Here is a 17,680-nt window from a genome sequence, read left to right as displayed (position 1 = left end):
TGACCCCTGTAGCTGACTTAGTGCCTGTGAGGACCAGTGAGACACCCACCCCTTCCCACCTGTTCAGGAGACTCACTTGCCGGAGGCGCTGTTGGCGATCTCGTCCGCCAGCTCGTCTCTCTCCTGCTCAGCATGTCGGCGGGCTCGCTCGGATGAGGCAAGTTCCTGAGTGAGTTCAGATTGTCATGTAAGCTCTGGCTCCTAAGTTTCCTTAAATGTGAGGTCTGACAGTGCCTGTAGGCTGCTGCCACCTTGCTTGAGGCACCAAGTGTGCCTCAAACTGTAAACAGATTTGAGAAATACACTATTCAACCTCTCTGTTTAGTAGAACAATATCAAATGGGACCACTTTGCCCAAGTGAAGCAGTAAGATGGTCCAGCACCATATTAAAAAATGATCAGTGAGATTACACTGGCTACAGAAACACTGAAATGTATTTATCTGGTCTTAGAGAAATTCCAAGGGCAAATATTTGTTAAGCAAATAAATGAATAAACAAACACAAACCTCCTGCAACTGAAGGATTTCTGCTTCCAGGCTTTTCAGTTTCTTCTCACTCTCTTTGGATTGAGCAAAAATCTCATCCCGGGATGCACGAGCTTCTTCTAATTCACGCTGGTAGTCCTTCATCTGAGCCTAAGCATTAGGAGGAGGAAAGTTTTAGGGTAGTGTTTATTCTTATTTAAACATACCTTTCCCCCCAGATTATAAAATATGAATTTATTATAAACATAAATGTAGAAGTGATAAAAAAGAAAACATTCAAGTCAATATCCCTTATGAATATAGATGCAAAAATCCTCAACAAAATAGAAACCAACAAGATCCATCAACACATCCAAGTGGGATTTATCTGAGGAATTCAAGGTTGATTTGACATCCAACACAACTATGTGATCACTTCAATTGACACAGAAGTCACTTCAACTGACACAGAAGCAATCTAATACCTTTCAATATAAAAACACTCAATAAACCTTTGACAAAATTCAACATCCATTTATGATAAAAACTCTCCAGAAAGCAGGCACAGAAGAAACATACCTCAACATAATAAAAGCCATATATGATAAACCCACAGCAAACACTACCCTCAATGGTGAAAAATTAAAGCATTCCCCCTAAAGTCAGGAGAACAAGACAAGGATGCCCACTCTCACCACTACTATTCAACATAGTTTTGGAAGTTTTAGGCATAGCAATAAAAGAAGAAAAAGAAATAAAAGGAATCCAGATTGGAAAAGAAGTAAAACTCACTGTTTGCAGATGACATGCTCTGATACATAGAAAACCCTAAAGACTCCACCAGAAAATTACTAGAGCTAAATCAATGAATATAGTAAAGCTGCAGGATATAAAATTAATACACAGAAATCCCTAGCATTCCTATACACTAACAGTGAGAAAACAGAGATATTAAGAATAAAATACTTAGGAATAAATCTACCAAAAGAAAAGACCTATATATAGAAAACTATAAAACACCGGTGAAAGAAATCAAAGATGACACAAATAGATGGAGAAATATACCATGTTCATCAGTGAGAAGAATCAATATAGTGAAAATGAGTATACTACCCAAAGCAATCTATAGATTCAATGCAATTCCTATCAAGCTACCAATGGTATTTTTCAGAGAACTAGAACAAATAATTTCACAATTTGTATGGAAATACCAAAAAACCTTGAATAGCCAAAGCAAACTTGAGAAAGAAGAATGGAACTGGAAGAATCAACCTGCCTGACTTCAGGCTATACTACAAAGCAACAGTCACCAAGACAGTATGGTACTGGCACAAAGACAGAAATACAGATCAGTGGAACAAAATAGAAAGCCCAGAGATAAATCCAGGCACCTATGGACACCGTATCTTTGACAAAGGAGGCAACAATATACAGTGGAGAAAAGACAATCTCTTTAACAAGTGGTGCTGAGAAAACTGGTCAACCACTTGTAAAAGAATGAAACTAGAACACTTTCTAATACCATACACAAAAATAAAATGGATTAAAGATCTAAATATAAGACCAGAAACTCCTAGAGGAAAACATAGGCAAACCACTCTCTGATGTAAATCATAGCAGGATCCTCTATGACCCACCTCCCAGAGTAATGGAAATAAAAGCAAAAATGAACAAATGGGACCTAATTAAACTTAAAAGCTTTTGCACAATGAAGGAAACTATAAGCAAGGTGGAAAGACAGCCTTCAGAATGGGAGAAAATAATTGCAAATAAAGCAACTGACAAAGAATTAATCTCAAAAACATATAAGCAACTCCTGCAGCTCAATTTCAGAAAAATAAGCGACCCAATCAAAAAATGGGCCAAAGAACTAAACAGACATTTCTTCAAAGACATACAGAGGGCTAACAAACACATGAAAAGATGCTCAACATCACTCATTATCAGAGAAATGCAAATCAAAACCACAATGAGGTACCATCTCACACTAGTCAGAATGGCTGCTATCAAAAAGTCTACAAACAATAAATGCTGGAGAGGGTGCGGAGAAAAAGGAACCTTCTTACACTGTTGGTGGGAATACAAACTAGTAGAGTCACTATGGAGAACAGTGTGGAGATTCCTTAAAACACTGGAAATATAACTGCCATACGACCCAGCAATCCCACTACTAGGCATACAAACTGAGGAAACCAGAATTGCAAAAGACATGTGTACCCCAATGTTCATCGCAGCACTGTTTACAATAGCCAGGACATGGAAGCAACCTAGGTGTCCATTGGCAGACAAATGGATAAGAAAGCTATGGTACATATACACAATGGAATATTACTCAGCTGTTAAGAAGAATGCATTTGAATCAGTTCTAATGAGGTGGATGAAACTGGAGCCTACAGAGCGAAGTAAGTCATAAAGAAAAACACCAATATATTAACGCATATATATGGAATTTAGAAAGATGGTAATGATGACCCTATATGCGAGACAGCAAAAGAGACACAGATGTAAAGAACAGACTTTTGGACTCTGTGGGAGACGGTGAGGGTGGGGTAATTTGAGAGAATAGCATTGAAACATGTATATTATCATATGTGAAACAGATCACCAGTCCAAGTTCGATGCATGAAACGGTGCTCAGGGCTGGTGCGCTGGGATGACCCTGAGGGATGGGATGGGGAGGGAGGGTCAAGATGGGGAACACATGTACACCCATGGCTGATTCATGTAAATGTATGGCAAAAAACCCACAATATTGTAAAGTAATTAGCCTCCAATTAAATTTCAAAAAAAATTAAAAAAAAAAAAACAACAAAATAAAAACAATAAGATAAAAACAATGAACTGAAGGCAACTTCCCCAACTCTGATAAAGGGAATCAATGAAATGAAAAACTAATATCATACTTAATGGTCAAAGACTGAATGCTTTTCCCTACAATAAGCAATGAGACAAGGATGTTTTTGCCCTTGCCATTTCTGTATAACAATGTAATGGAGATGCTAGTCAAAGCATTTAGGCCAAGACAGGGAAATAACAGATACCCAGATTGAAAAAGAAGAAATAAAACTTAGCTCAACTTGCAGATGAAAATATATAGAAAATCTTAAGGAATCCATTAAAAAAAAGTTACAACTAATAAACAAGTTCAGTGAGGCTGCAGTATACAGGATCGATCAATACGGTTAGTTCTCCATACCTGAGCTCCACACCATGGATTCAACCAACAGTGGGTCACAAATATTCAGAGGAAAAACATTCTCAGAAAATTTCAAAAAGCAAAACTTGAATTTGCCACGTGGGCAACCATTATCTTGTATCAGGTTGTTATGAGGAAACTAGAGTAAACTACAGATGATTTAAAGTATATGAGAAGATGTTCACAGGTTATATGCAAGTAATACACCATTTTATATCAGGGACTTAAGCATCAGAGGATTTTGGTATCCACGGGGGCAGAGGAGTTGGTCCTAGAACCAATCCCTCTCGGACACTGAGGGACAACTGTACAAAAATAATTGAAATTCAATACACTAACTGTCAAGACTGTAAATATTAACAAAGCAGCTATACTTAGCATCAAAAGGGTAAAATTTAGCTAATGTATAAGACTTGTACGCCAGAAACTAAAAGCATCATAGAAAAAAGTGAAATAGCTAAATGGACTGATAGCCATGTTCATGGACCATGTTCGTGGAAAACTCAATACCTTTGTGAGGATGGTAATACTCTCCAAATTGATGTACCGAGTCAATGTAAAATAAGAATCCTAGCTGGCTTAGGGGAGGCAGGGGGCAGAAACTGACAAGCTGATCCTAAATGGAATTGCAAGGAGCCCGGAACAGCAGTTATGGAAAAGAAAGTTGGAGAAGTCATACTTCCCAAGTGCAAAACCTGTAAAGCCATGGTAACCAAGACTGTGTGGTCCTGGCAGGACATAGAGATCAAGGAATAGAACTAAGAGTCCAGAAACAGACACAAGTCTGTGGTCAGCTGATTTCTGACAAGAGGGCCAAGAGAATTTCAATGGGGGAAATCTTTTTAACAAATGGTGCTGGGACGATTGAATATCCATATCCCAAAGAATGAAATTGGCTTCATATATCAAACTACATAATAAAAAATGAAATGGATTTAGAAAGAGCCAGAAGTATAAAACTCTACAGTCATGTCTGACTCTGTGACCCCATGGACTACATACAACTCTTAGGAGAAAACACAGGACTAAATCTTCAGGACCCTGGATTAGGTAGTGGCTTCATAAATAGTAAAAACAGAAGAAACAAAAAATAATCTGAACTCCATCAAAACAAAAAACTTTTGCACTGTAAAACAGTACCACCGAGGGAGTGAATAGATAATCCAGAGAATGGAAGAAGAGGCAGAATCACCAAGGCCAAAGGAATGGAAATTTTCTAAAGCTTTTGTCTTTCCCTCCAGAGAAGTGTGTCCTTGTACGAGAGAGCCCATCACATCCTGCCAATATAGCAAGTTACTACAGAAATCACTTTGTCACTGTGACAGTGAAAACCAGCATGCCATCTGAGTAGCTAAAGCGATGCTGACTGGACAGAAAGGCGCAGCTGGAGGAGGAGCAACATGGAGCTGCTCAACGACTGCTTCTGCAGACCACGCTGCAGGTGGGCCTGCCGTGTCCCCCTAACCACGGGAGCGGCTCACGGCCCTGGTCGACAAAGTCGACACCACCTACTCTCAGTGGGTGGCTGTGTGTTTAGTTGACCACGAGACGTTATTCAGAGCCCCAAGAGCTTGTCCCTCAACGAGTGCCCACCTGGCAACTCTACCTCACTCAATCCAAATGGAGCCAAGCCCACCCTGTAGACACTGAGCTATACACCTACCATCTTTATGGCTTATGGCCCCAGCCTACAGCTGAGGATGACAGCAGCCCTGTGCCCTGCAGCAGTGACGTGGCAACACTGAGCCCGCCAGCATGATGGAGGCTGGATGCTGCCCAGAGCCTTCTCTCCAGCATCACGAGCCATGTCGTGCTCAGTGGTCTCAGCAGGGCCCGATGACCCCACCATCACACCCTGATGGCTGGTGGCACTCACCTGGAGTTTGCGGAGCTGCTTGATCACTTCATCCCTTGCTTTGTTAGCTGCCTCGATTTGAGCCTCCAGGTCCTTCAGGTCTATTTCCATTTTCTTCTTTGAGGCAACAGCCAGGGCCCGCTGTTTCCGCTCATCCTCCAGCTCTGCCTCAAGCTCCCGCACCTGACAGGCAGTGTCAGGATACATCAGACCCGGTATCCTCACACAGAGAACAGGCCCATGGGGGCTCGGCTTACTCAGGAGGGGGGCTCTCTGCCTCCAAGCAGTTATTATTATTAGCAGCTGAATTTGTACAGAGAAATCTATAAACATCTCCACCTGGTACAAATCATTTCCACTGACCGACTGACCGTGGCGAGAGTGTGTAAGGAGGCAGAATCCCTGATCTCAAGCTCCTAGTCCAGGTGATGCAGCGAGATTGGAAGGCACAAGACAAGCTCCTAGGGAAGCTCCCCACTTGCCCCACAACGGGGACACCCCAGCCCCAGCAGAGGGTCCCACGTGTCAACCACATGGGCAAACAGCTTGGACGCACTCCCTCCAGCCCCAGTCAGCCCTTCAGATGATGGATGCTCCCTGTTAATAAGCTGATTCAGAATTCCCAACTCACAGAAACTCATTTAATGTGTGCTGTTTTAAGTCACTAAGCTTGAGCTAATCTGTTATCTAGCAATAAATGACTAATAAAATGTTAGTGGACCAAAAATAAGAAAGTGTCCCAGATCCAAGATTTGATACCATGAACTCCAAGGGAATGTTAAAGTGAAAGTCGCTCAGTCATGTCCGAGACTTTTCAACCCCATGGACTATACAGTCCATGGAATTCTCCAGGCCAGAATACTGGCGTGGGCAGCCTTTCCCCTCTCCAAGGGGTCTTCCCAACCCAGGGATCAAACCCATTGCAGGTGGATTCTTTACCAGCTGAGCTATCAGGGAAGCCCTTGGGAATGTTTCACTTTAAAATTTTAAATTAGAAGTTTAAATGCACTCAGAAAAGTATATAAATTTTAAGTGCCCAAGCAATGTTTTCACATAACAAAAATGTAAATACCTAGAGTTTTCCCTTTAGAGTGGTTTAAAGAGGACATGCAATCTGACCTTCAGAGTATTCTGAATCACCTTGTCAGGTATGTACTGATTCTTCCCTTTACTGACACTTGTAAGACTCCCAGAACTTGAACCTGACTACATGTCCCTGGACAGCCCACTGGCTTTTAAGTAGTAATGATAATCTGAGAAATAGGAAATCAAACCCAATTACATTATATTTTAAAGATAAAGTTATATGACCCAATAAATTTCCTCCAGCTACTATGTTCCAACGCAAATATCACTGGCCAAAAACTGGTCTTTGAGCACAAACAAGGGCCTGTTCTGGGGGCCACACCTCTAAGATCTACCTGTTTAATGAGCAGCCGCTTCTTTTCCTCATTCTGCTCATCCCTGGTCTGCAAGTCTCTCTCAAACTGGGCCTTCATGGCTTGCATGTTGACCTCTAGGCGAAGCTTGGCGTCTTCTGTAGCCTGGAGCTCATCTTCCAGCTCCTCCAGTTGGGTCCTCATTTCCTCCACCTGCTGCTCTAGGGCCCGTTTGGATTTCTCAAGTTCATGAACCTAGACCACAGGAAGAAGCACAGGTATGACCCTTGGAGGGACATGCATGGACAGTAGTTCCTGTTATATAGCCAACCCCCCAGGCATCCCCCAACCCTGACCTGGCCGCTGCACTAGTCATCTCAGAGTGCACCATCTGAATGATAGGCCTGGCATCATGCACGTGTGCTCTACCATGGATCATGCAGCTGAGAGATCTCTAAAAGCTGATGATCAAAGAAGAGCATGGTGTCAGGGCAATGGCCTGTTGATTGGCCACTGGCCTGCGGTCTCACAGCACCTCCCTCTTGCTGTGGTGAAGATCATGTGTGTTGGAAATGCACATGTGCAGATTTTTAAATATGAAGGTGTGTGAATCCTAGGAAGCAGGGTACAGCACGATAGAGGCCTGACCTTTCTCTGGACAGAGATCCCCACCATGCACACATTTACTAAGTTCTCTGTGCCCAGCACTGCGCTGGGTGCTCCCCGTCATGTTCCCTTTGATCTCAGAGACAACCCTCAGGCAGGCATGTGCAGGCACTATTATTATGTGTCCCTTTGGGGTTCATGGCCATGTTGGTTCTCCTGAGGACAGAAGACGCCTTAGGACATGAGGCCTGTGTCTCTTGGTGCCTGGCACTTCACAGGCACAGAGGAAATGTTTTTGGAAAGAATGTGTGACTATCATTTATTCTAGAGAAAACCAACAAGGAACAAGAAGACGGACTCAGTGCTGGAATTTTCTCTTTGCGCTTTACTATGTAATCCTGGCCATTTCTATGCTAGGGGGTTCTTGTCCACTGGGCTGTAGAAGATTCAGCAGGAAGGGCAGTCCCACACCCTCATTATATGGCCATACAGCCCGTGTTCCAGGAAAATGAGATTTTATTTTTAGAGAGGACTGTGTTTTTCAGAGCACATCTGTAGCAGCTTCATGAAATAGCTAAGTATCATGTCCATTGGACACAAAAGGAAATGTGGAGAGGCTGAATGGAGCTGGGGGAGAGTCAAACCCTGAACCTGTTCTGACCCCCAGGCCTGGGTCCCCATTGCTGTCCTCAAACCTTCGACACTGAGGGAGGGATACAGGGTGAACAAACATCAGGGCAGCATCGGGGAAGGCGTGTGCAGCTGGGGGATAAGGGGTTCCCCTGGCTCCTCTCCAGGTTTCCCACTCTGTGCAGGAGACAGACCCCACTGCCCTCAATCTGAGGCAACTTCTGATACTTGGGTTTGATAACCACCCATGACCCAGGGACAAAGAAACACTTCATTCACAGGGCCCCTGCGAGGATACAGGTTACGGTGGGGAGGGTCCATGGAAACCACGTGAACGCCCTGCCTGGCTTTGGTGCAGGTAACTGGGAACAGACAGGAGAAAACCTGACAGCTCATCCCGGAGACGCTGACATGATGGGCTGAGACCACCTTGTCCATGTCGCTGTGGGCTGGCCCTTCCCAGAGCTGCTGACCCCCAACGGCCTGGGCCCTGGCACTCACGTTCTTGCCCACATCGTCCTTGGAGCTCATGAGGTCCTCCATGTCCGCCCGCAGCTGCTTGTTCTGTCGCTCAGCCTCCTCCCTGGCCTCCAGGGCCTCCTCCAGGGCGCGGGCCAGGGACAGGGCTTTGGTCTCCTTCTCTCGGGCCTCTGCCTCCGCCCGGTCGCGCTCTTCTGCGTAGCGGGCAGAGATGTTCTTCTCTTCCGCTAACAGCTACACGGGATGGCGTCAGGAAACAGTAAAGATCAATGTTGGACTTCTCTCATTTGCTGCATGTCTGACTTCTAGCGGAGAATACCACTAGATCATGGGTGTTCTCCTATTTCCTCCTTTATACTGAACTTTTTCCAGTTTTGCTACAAATACACCTTGTTTTAAATAAGGGATTATTTTAAACCCAAATGATCAAAGTGAGGGCTATGCTAGGAGGAAACGTGGGGTGCTGGCCCTGGAGCCTGGGGTTGGTAGTGTGGGCCCCACCTGATCAAACTTCTTCTGCTTCTTCTCCAAGTTGGAGACGATCTGGCGCTGGTGGTCCAGGTCTACCAGCAGGTCATCCAGCTCCTGCTGCAGGCGGGTCTTGGTCTTCTCCAGCTTGTCATAGGCCAGGGCCTTCTCCTCCAGGCGCTGGCTCAGCACCTCCACATCCTTGAGGAGCTTCTTCTTGGCTTCTTCCAAATTTTCAATTGTCCCCAGGTCATCATCTACTTTCTTCTTGGTATCCGTCAACTAAAGGAGAAAAGATCAACATTAAAGAGCTCACCTGAATTACACATTTGAGGAAAAAAGGTAAAACTTGTTTTCATTATCTTGTGAGAAGAAATAAAACAAGTCAATACTTTGTGACGCTGAGCAAATGAATCTTAGACCATAAACTTCTTCACTAATCATCTACACACAATGAATGGACTGGAACCTTACATCTCCCAGCATTGTAACCAGCATAGGGTTAGTGTGTGATGAGGTTGAAGAAAACACACTTAAGGGGTTTCACTTAGGACAAGGCCCACTTAACTGTCCCAAATGGAGCTGGAACCACCCAGCAGGACAGGGACATGACCCACGTGGAGGCCCACAGTCCCCACGGCCTCGCACACCTGGGCCTGCAGGGCCTGCAGCTGCTTCTCCAGGCTCCTCCTGGCCTCCTCCTCTTCCTCCTGCTGCTCCTGGAGGCTGCTCCTCTCCTCCTCCAGCTGCCGGATCCGACTGCTCAGGTTCAGTTTCTGGCGCGTCTCCTCCTGAAGAAGCTCCTGTTCATTTTGATAGAAGGTCAGTACTCAGGTTATAGTCATTACCCAAACCACCATGTCCTTGTTAAAAATACGGAGTGTGAGGAATACCCAGTGATAATAACAAGTGATTTTAAAACACATGATCATTTAAACAGCACCCTTAATACAAGAGTGCTTTAAACTTGTTCACTGGGGAATACCCTGGTGGTCCAGTGGTTAGGACTCTGAGCTTTGTCACTGTCCAGGGCATGGGTTCAATCCCTGGTTGGGGAACTAAGATCCCCAAAACCAAGTGGTGGCCAAAAAAACACCACCACAAAATCAATCCTGTCCCCAAGCAATGGCAACACCACCCCCAGGGGCCGGGGCCGGGGCCGGGGCCAGGGCCAGGGCCAGGGACCTGCAAGCTTCCCTTTCCCACATCACTTCATGAATCCCTTTCTGCTGCTCTCAGGTCAGCGGAATGGGTCAAAAACCATAAGAAAACCATCTCATTCAACATGGCCAGCAATGCAAGAGTGTACAACAGGACCACCGCCTGGTGAACCACACCCCAGGCAGCGCCCAGGTGGCTGGCCAGAGCCCTCTCCCAGGCGCCCACACAACCTACAGACAAGGAAACACGGGCTCTAGGGGAGGGCTCTTCAAGGCTTGTGGTATAAGATGGTTGAAAATAAAAGTAAAACAGGAAATCAGAAAGAGGTGATAAGAGGCCAGTTCTGGGATGAGCGTGTTTCACCAGCTCACAGATGATAGAAACAGGAGAGTTATGATGAACACCCTTCCCACCCCCAGAATACCTGTGTGTCTTGGAGCTGAGACTCCAGACCAGCTGCATCCTTAGCAAATTTAATACCCTTCTTCTCTGCTTCTTCTAGAAGAGTTGAGACATTATCCAATTCATTCTGCAAGGAGGAATAAAAGATCAGACTCCCTTCAACAGTGGTCAGATAGAAAAGAGTGGTGATTCTGTTATGGAAAAACTGCATCTTTTTGACCAACCCAACAGTGTCCGCAATCACGTGAGCAAAGGGACGGCACATGGAAGATGCAGCAGTCTTGGCCACAGAGGGTGGGGAAGGCTCTGGGCTGCCTGTCTGCAGCTCTACCCCTGAGAACTGCCAGCTGAGTCCCAGAGGCAGTCGAGCTAGTCACATCCTCATCTACCAGACTCATCTGGGGGTGATGTGAGCTGTAAGTGGGAGAACCAACACAAGGAGTCTAATGTGTGCTGGGGCTGCCTGTGTGCCCCTGAAAGTCAGTCCCTGCCCGACACTGAGGGTGATGTCTGGGAATGGTTTCCCAGGCCTACCTGTAACTTATTGGCTTTCTCAGCCAGCTCCACCCTGAGTCTGTCTCCCTCTGAGACCTTGGCGTGGAGTTCCTGGACCTGGGCATCCAGCTTCTTCCTCTTGTGCTCGGACTCAGCCTTGACCTGCTGCAGCACCTTGACCTCGCACGCCAGCTCCTTGTTGTCTGTCTCCAGGCCCTGCTTGTTCTTTTCCAGATTTGCTTTGAACTAGGAGAGGGGAAGAAAAACAGTTCACTAGCAGTTTTATAATGAAGGCCACAGAGGGCGCTGCTCTGGTATCTGGAGAACTGTGCTGGCACTGGGTGAGCCTGCAGTCCACGTCTGTTGAATGAATGAATGCAAACACTTGTTCTGAGTGTGGAGATGTCTGCTGCAGGAACATACCACTCAGGACAGCAGATACAGATAAGGGGGAGGGTGGGGGGGCCTTCTGGAAGCCAGCACGAGACCTGGAAGTGGGAACAACGAACAAAGGTGCCCTGTGTGGTGCCTGGGACAGATCAGAGGTGGGGGATGGGGGTGGGGGAGGCGCCAGGTGAGCGAGGGCAGGACCCCAACTGTTCAAGGTTTTGCACTGAGTCATCAGGAGGAAGCAGGTGTCAGTGAGGAGACACCGAGAGGACCAGGACTGGAGACCAGAGCTGACCCACCCAGCTCAGGGGTGTCTGGCTCTCCCAGGCCAGCAGCGTGCTTTCAGAGCCCAGCCGCTGCCATGCCCCGCGGCCCCCTACCCTCTTGGCCTGCTCCAGCTGCTCCGACAGCTCCTCCAAGGCGGTCGCATGCCTCTGCCTCATGTCCTGGATCTGAGCCTCGTGGCTCTTTGTTTCCTCCTCGAGAGCCTTCTTCAGCTCCGCCACTTCTTGTTCTCGTTTTGTACTACAGACATTAAATTAGCTCAGAGTTAGTCGAATGATTAAATTACAGTTCTGCTTTTGTCCAAAATATGAGTGGGTTCCTCTGGCTATCTCACATGACGTTTTCCAGCAGGCTGGCACGTCCATCACTGTGAGCAGCTTTCTCTAGAAATGGGGCTTTCTGGTCACCGACCCCCCACCCCCCATGCGCCCTGTGTCGTCCACCCGCACACCTGTGCTCCTGCCACAGGCTGGATGGATTCTGACCACCGAGGTGTGGTTACTGCTCCACCCGCCGTTGTCTCCAGGAGGGAGAGGGGCTGCTGGACGGAGGACATGCCCCGCCCCCGCTCACCGCAGTTCCTGCTGGGCCGCCGTGGTGTCCAGCGTGTCCTCCAGCTCCGTCTTGAGTGCCTCCAGCTCCTCACTCAAGTCCCTCTTCTGCTTCTCTGCTTTGTTCCGCGAAGCCTTCTCAGATTCAAAGTCCTCCTGCAGCTCGGCGATCTGGGCCTGCAGCTCTCGCACGACTTTTAGTGCGTTGTTCTTGTGTAGTGTCTCGTCGTCACCCCTGCGCAGGACACCCGGGCACAGGAGGCACTCAGAGCCAGCGCCCGGGGACTCCTCCCATAGGGGCCCCATCACACACCCCTCCACCCTCAGTCATGGCCCGGGCAGGGGTGGCTGCACCCACGAGTGGCTTGGGCCCAGAGCTGCTATGGGGATGGGGCTCAGGCCCTGTCCAAAGGGCTCATGGGCACAAAAAGGTAGGACCTTCTCACTTTAATGATTATTTAAAAATTCCCTCAAGCAAAATGTTCCTCTAATTAAGCAGAGCCACCACCTTCATTCCTTCCACCCTGTGCTTCTCGCTCCTCTGTGCACCTTTATGTTCACATGCGGGATTCAGTGTAGGTGGAGTTCTGACTGGGGGAGGTGGGACGCTGATGCATTACGGGGGTGGAGAACTGTAGTTCTGGGTTCTAAGCAGTCACCTGCTAAGGGGCCAGAGTCCAACAGCAATTGCAGAGAAGAATTTCTAAGATTTTCCTGATCATAATAAATTATCAACAGCCAAATATTAATAGTTATCTTGATAAAGAAATGAAGTATCAGGTATAACTATACTTATACTATATGACTTCCATTCTATAACTGAATGTTTAAGGACTGAACACCGAACTATGCTAGACGCAGGAGGGAGGGATTTAATTCCTGAAAAGTGATTTCCTCTTGTAAAACATATTGTTTTGCAAGTTATACTGTACAGAAACCAGAATATTTGATATGGTTAAAACCATTTGATCTGGTGTAGATTTCCAAGGATTTCATGATACGACTCGTGATTTTTGAATATAAATACCAAGAAAGGCTGGTGAGCTTTTCTGGCTGCCTTGACACAAAGGCTCCCAAGTTCCCCAGGTCCTTATGTCATCCTAATAACCAGGAAGCCATGTGTCTAGCGCATACCTGGCCAGGGCGCCCTGCAGCTCCTCCTCTTTCTTGGCCACCTGGATCTTAAGCTCGTCGATCTGCGCCTGGAGCTCGGCAATCTGGTCTTGCAGGTCCGTGGTCTCCCCGTCCAGTTTCCTTTTGGCCTTCTCCAGCTCCTGGCGCGTCTTCTCCTCCTTCTTTAAGCGCTCTTAGGGCAAGATACAAGAAGCTCTTCAACACACTGAACATCACTCCATAGGGACACATTCAAAACACAGACTGGTTAGAGTCGAAAACAAGCCACTGTATTCTAAAGCCTGTTGCTGCCTTAGTATCATCTGCGGGTAAGAATGGTTTATGGGAAGAATCTCATGCTGAGAATGAGGACAACAAAATCCCAAATATTTTCTAGAAACCACTTATTTCCTCCGGTTATAAAAGATCTGGGGACAGCAGGGTGATTGGAGCTACACTCTTGCTCCCTCAGACACCTGTGTGCAGCTGCTGGTCAAAGGGAGGGTTTTCTGTGCTCCTAACTTCCACCCTGATGTTTCTTTTGCATAAGGCAATGATTCAGATTTTGCAAAAAATTCTAGCATTTTCTGACATGACTTGGGCCATCAGAGTGAGACACTGCCATCTCCACATACTCTGTCTCTGCCCATTTCTGTGTCAGCAGTTGTCCCTTTGTGAAGTGAGAACCAGGCACCTTAACACAGCATTTAAACACATACAAGTCCAACAGCCTGCATGGCTCCAACTTGACTTAGATCCCAACTGTGCCCACCAAAGGGCAGTGTGTGTTACCACAGAAACTGACTTTAAAAAATCAAAGTTTAGAGATAATTTAGTGCCTTTCCATCATAAATATTAGTATTTGGTGACTAGGCAAATGACAGTCCCATTTAAGAGGCCTAGTCTAGTAAACCCAAACTGATGAGCAATCCTCATGTACATTTACTATTACAGCATGTTCTGATGTAAGTTATCTGGGCTTCCCTGCTAGCTCAGTTGGTGAAGAATCCATCTGCAATGCAGGAGACCCCAGTTTGATTCCTGTGTCGGGAAGATCTGGAGAAGGGATAGGCTACCCACTCTAGTATTCTTGGGGCTCCCTGGTGGCTCCACTGGTAAAGAATCCACCCACAATGTGGGAGACCTGGGTTTGATCCCTGGGTTGGGAAGATCCCCGGGAGAAGGGAAAGGCTGCCCACTCCAGTATTCTGGCCTGGAGAATTCCATGGACAGTATAGTCCATGGGGTCGCAGAGTCAGACACCACTGAGCAACTTTCACTTCACTGATGTAAGTAAAATCTTAAAGGCTAACATGTCATAGTCCTACAATTTCTCTAACCCCCAAATACTAACCTTCTAAATCCGAGATCATCACTTCTTGCTTATTCCTGATTTTGGCCAAGTTTTTTGCCTTTTCTTCCTCTTCAGCCAGCTGAGAGGAACATTCTGCAATGCGATCTTCCATGAGTTTCTTTTCCTGAACAAGAAAAACAGCTTCAGAAAAGGCATTCGAAATGACAATTGCATTTGACTGTTACTTAGGAAACAAGTATTAATAATATGGCACTATCTCCCCCAGCAGACTGTATATTCCAAAAAAGGGCAGAAAAGGAAGGACCACTTGTTGTGGGACAACCCCCGGAGCTCGGCCTGCAGAGCCCCACAGCCAGTGCTCGATCAGTGACCACAGAGAGGGGATCAAAGTGAGGGAGCCACGTGCAGGTTAAACCATCTCAGAGATTACAAGGCTGTCTGGTGAATTTAGAAAGTGAAATAGTTTCTGCCTTTAGACATCTATAGTCTGTGTAGTACAGACTATAAATCCAGAGAGACTTAAGAGAGAAAACTGAGTAAATGAAATCCCGAGATTTCCTGAAAGTGTTGACATTAAGTATTTTCCATATTTTCAGATCAGCTCTTCAATGGAAATACTCCCTTACTTTGATAAACTTGGAGTTCTGGTCCTCCAGAAGCAGAATCTCTTCTTCCATCTTCTTGATCTTGGCCTCCGCCGTCACCTTCTCCAGCTGCAGCTTCTGGCGAGCCCCCTCCTCCTCATCTAGCTGCTCCTCCAGGTCCTGGTAAAGGAGCCATGTGGTCAGTCTCCCTGCTTCCTCCACGAGACTCCGTACACACCAACCATCAAGGAGTTCAGGTCACAACAAAATACCAAGTTTTGATTTTCAAAATAGCAGGGATATTTTTTAAAATGTAAAATGTAATTATGTGAAACAGACACTTGTATGCACTATAGGTTAAGTACAAAGTGGATCAATCCTTCTAGAAGCCAGCATGGAAAAACAGCTGCTCTGAAAAAGAGCATTTCTTTTAAAAGGCCATTTCAGGAAAAGTCATATGTGACTTTTTTAAAAACCTTGTAGCAAAGTGTTATTTATCATATCGAGGAGCTATAAACATACTTAAAGTCTTGGTAATTAAAAGTGGGTATATTTGTAAAATGGAATAACATATAGTAATTACAACTCATATTTTAGAATAGTTAACACAGGACACATACTTACCTCATTGATCAGAGATGTATTTATATGTATTTGGGGCCACAAATGTTAGTTTATGCAAAAATCACTGTCAATCATGTGTTGATTTATTCTACTATGTATGTCTGGCTGATAGAGAAGAGAAAGAGAACTCAGAAACAACAGAAACAGTACAGGTGGTTGAGGAAGGGCTGCCTCAGGTCACGTCAGGTTCACAGCGTGAATGCATCACCAAACTGGGTGGGATTCCAGCATTTACGCACAGTTTTACTGCAATGGCTTCTCTTTATTTCAGACTTTACCTTAGTGTAGCTAATAAACACGTGTATCAGAACAGGATTCGACATAATTGCTGAAGTTTATCACAACTGGTTTTGGAATGAAACCTTTGCACTAGATTAACTACTGGGAAAAACTTCAAGCGCACAGTAAGTTGACAGTAGCATGGTGAACTTGACACAGATGCGTCAGCCCACACTGAGTGAAGTAATACCACGGAAATGAGCACACGCTCATCAACCAAGAGAAGATGGAAACTGTCGATAATACCACCAGAACGCACCACTGTTGGTGAATATTATTCTAGGGCTTCTGCACAGTCCCGTATAAAATCATATGTAAAGTTTATAAGTTATATATAAATACTTTTAGTTAGAGCTTATTGTATATATTCTTTTACAACTCTATTATGTTATTAATACCCGTAAAAATAAACATCTTTTTAATTTAAAACTGTATATTACCATAGTTTAAGAATCCCCCATTGTTAGATAGTAAGTAGGCTTCCATTGATTTGTGGTTAGAATAAAGTCCTAGAACTAGAATTGCTGGATTAATGTGTACTGTTTACAGTTTTTGTGTTACTCTGCCAACCTACTAGAGGATGCTTGAAAGCTGTCTGTTTTGAAGAGTGGAGAGAGTCTGGATAAACTGCCATACTGGGTATTTGTCAAGGAAACAATACGGTCTCTTTCATGGCTTTGAGAAATGTCTGAATTGTTTGTGCTTTGCAAAGATAACCTAAGTGATGGGAAAAAATTAAGGGAGAGACCTAGAAGAAAGCAAGTCTGGCCCTAGACCCATGAAAAGTGGTGTTAGATATAGAAACACTGACGCTCAAGGAAGGCCATACTGGATAGGCTGGGGTGAGGTTCAAGGAGAAAAAGCAGTGGGTGAGCTGCAGGGTACAGGCATAGTTACTGCTGTCTCTATCAGTCGTCTGGGTATTCAGTCAGAGAGAGCGCTGTGCTTCATGTGAGGGCAGCTCGATCTCCATAAGGAAGCAGCTACCAGGGACTTCCCTGATGGTCCACTGGCTAAGACTCCACACTCCCAATTCAGGGGGCCTGGGTTCAATCCTGGGGGCAGGGAACAAGATCCTGCACACCACAACTAAGACCTAGCACAGCCAAATAAATAAATAAAGCAGTTACCACAAAGGGCGGCTCTGTGGCTTATTCTGATTCCTGGCCACCTCCTGCATCAGCACTGAGCTTTTCTTATGACCAAACCACCTCGCAGGCGCCTCACTAATGACTGGAGTGAGCAGCAGAATTAATTGTATTAATGGTAACACAAAGGACAAGGTCAGCCTCAGCCCCCACAAACCCTGGCATGTTTCTTCTCTGAATCACGTTGCATCCTATAAGGTGTTAATAAGAACATAAGGGGAAAAAAACCCAAAACAGTCCCATTCAAAAGAAC

At 45.7% G+C, this 17,680-nt stretch overlaps 1 protein-coding gene across 4 annotated transcripts in view; it reads right to left on the bottom strand.

Annotated features, from left to right (window-relative positions):
- MYH10 (myosin heavy chain 10) overlaps positions 1 to 17,680 on the bottom strand; it is a 120,113-nt gene that overhangs the window by 6,491 nt on the left and 95,942 nt on the right. For all 4 annotated transcript variants that reach the window (XM_044939314.2, XM_044939313.2, XM_044939315.2 and 1 more), the window contains 14 exons: positions 15,419 to 15,556; positions 14,832 to 14,955; positions 13,499 to 13,670; positions 12,387 to 12,599; positions 11,909 to 12,053; positions 11,178 to 11,384; positions 10,666 to 10,770; positions 9,731 to 9,883; positions 9,114 to 9,362; positions 8,634 to 8,846; positions 6,939 to 7,151; positions 5,539 to 5,700; positions 509 to 637; positions 77 to 165 (listed from right to left, as the gene is read on the bottom strand). In XM_044939314.2, the coding sequence (XP_044795249.1) occupies positions 77 to 165; positions 509 to 637; positions 5,539 to 5,700; positions 6,939 to 7,151; positions 8,634 to 8,846; positions 9,114 to 9,362; positions 9,731 to 9,883; positions 10,666 to 10,770; positions 11,178 to 11,384; positions 11,909 to 12,053; positions 12,387 to 12,599; positions 13,499 to 13,670; positions 14,832 to 14,955; positions 15,419 to 15,556 (2,312 nt within the window). The remainder of the gene's footprint in view (positions 1 to 76; positions 166 to 508; positions 638 to 5,538; positions 5,701 to 6,938; positions 7,152 to 8,633; positions 8,847 to 9,113; positions 9,363 to 9,730; positions 9,884 to 10,665; positions 10,771 to 11,177; positions 11,385 to 11,908; positions 12,054 to 12,386; positions 12,600 to 13,498; positions 13,671 to 14,831; positions 14,956 to 15,418; positions 15,557 to 17,680) is intronic.

This window comes from Bubalus bubalis, chromosome 3 (genome assembly GCF_019923935.1).
Source record: "Bubalus bubalis isolate 160015118507 breed Murrah chromosome 3, NDDB_SH_1, whole genome shotgun sequence".
NCBI classification, from domain to species: Eukaryota; Metazoa; Chordata; class Mammalia; order Artiodactyla; family Bovidae; genus Bubalus; species Bubalus bubalis.
This window is presented reverse-complemented; position numbering and strand designations above follow the sequence as displayed.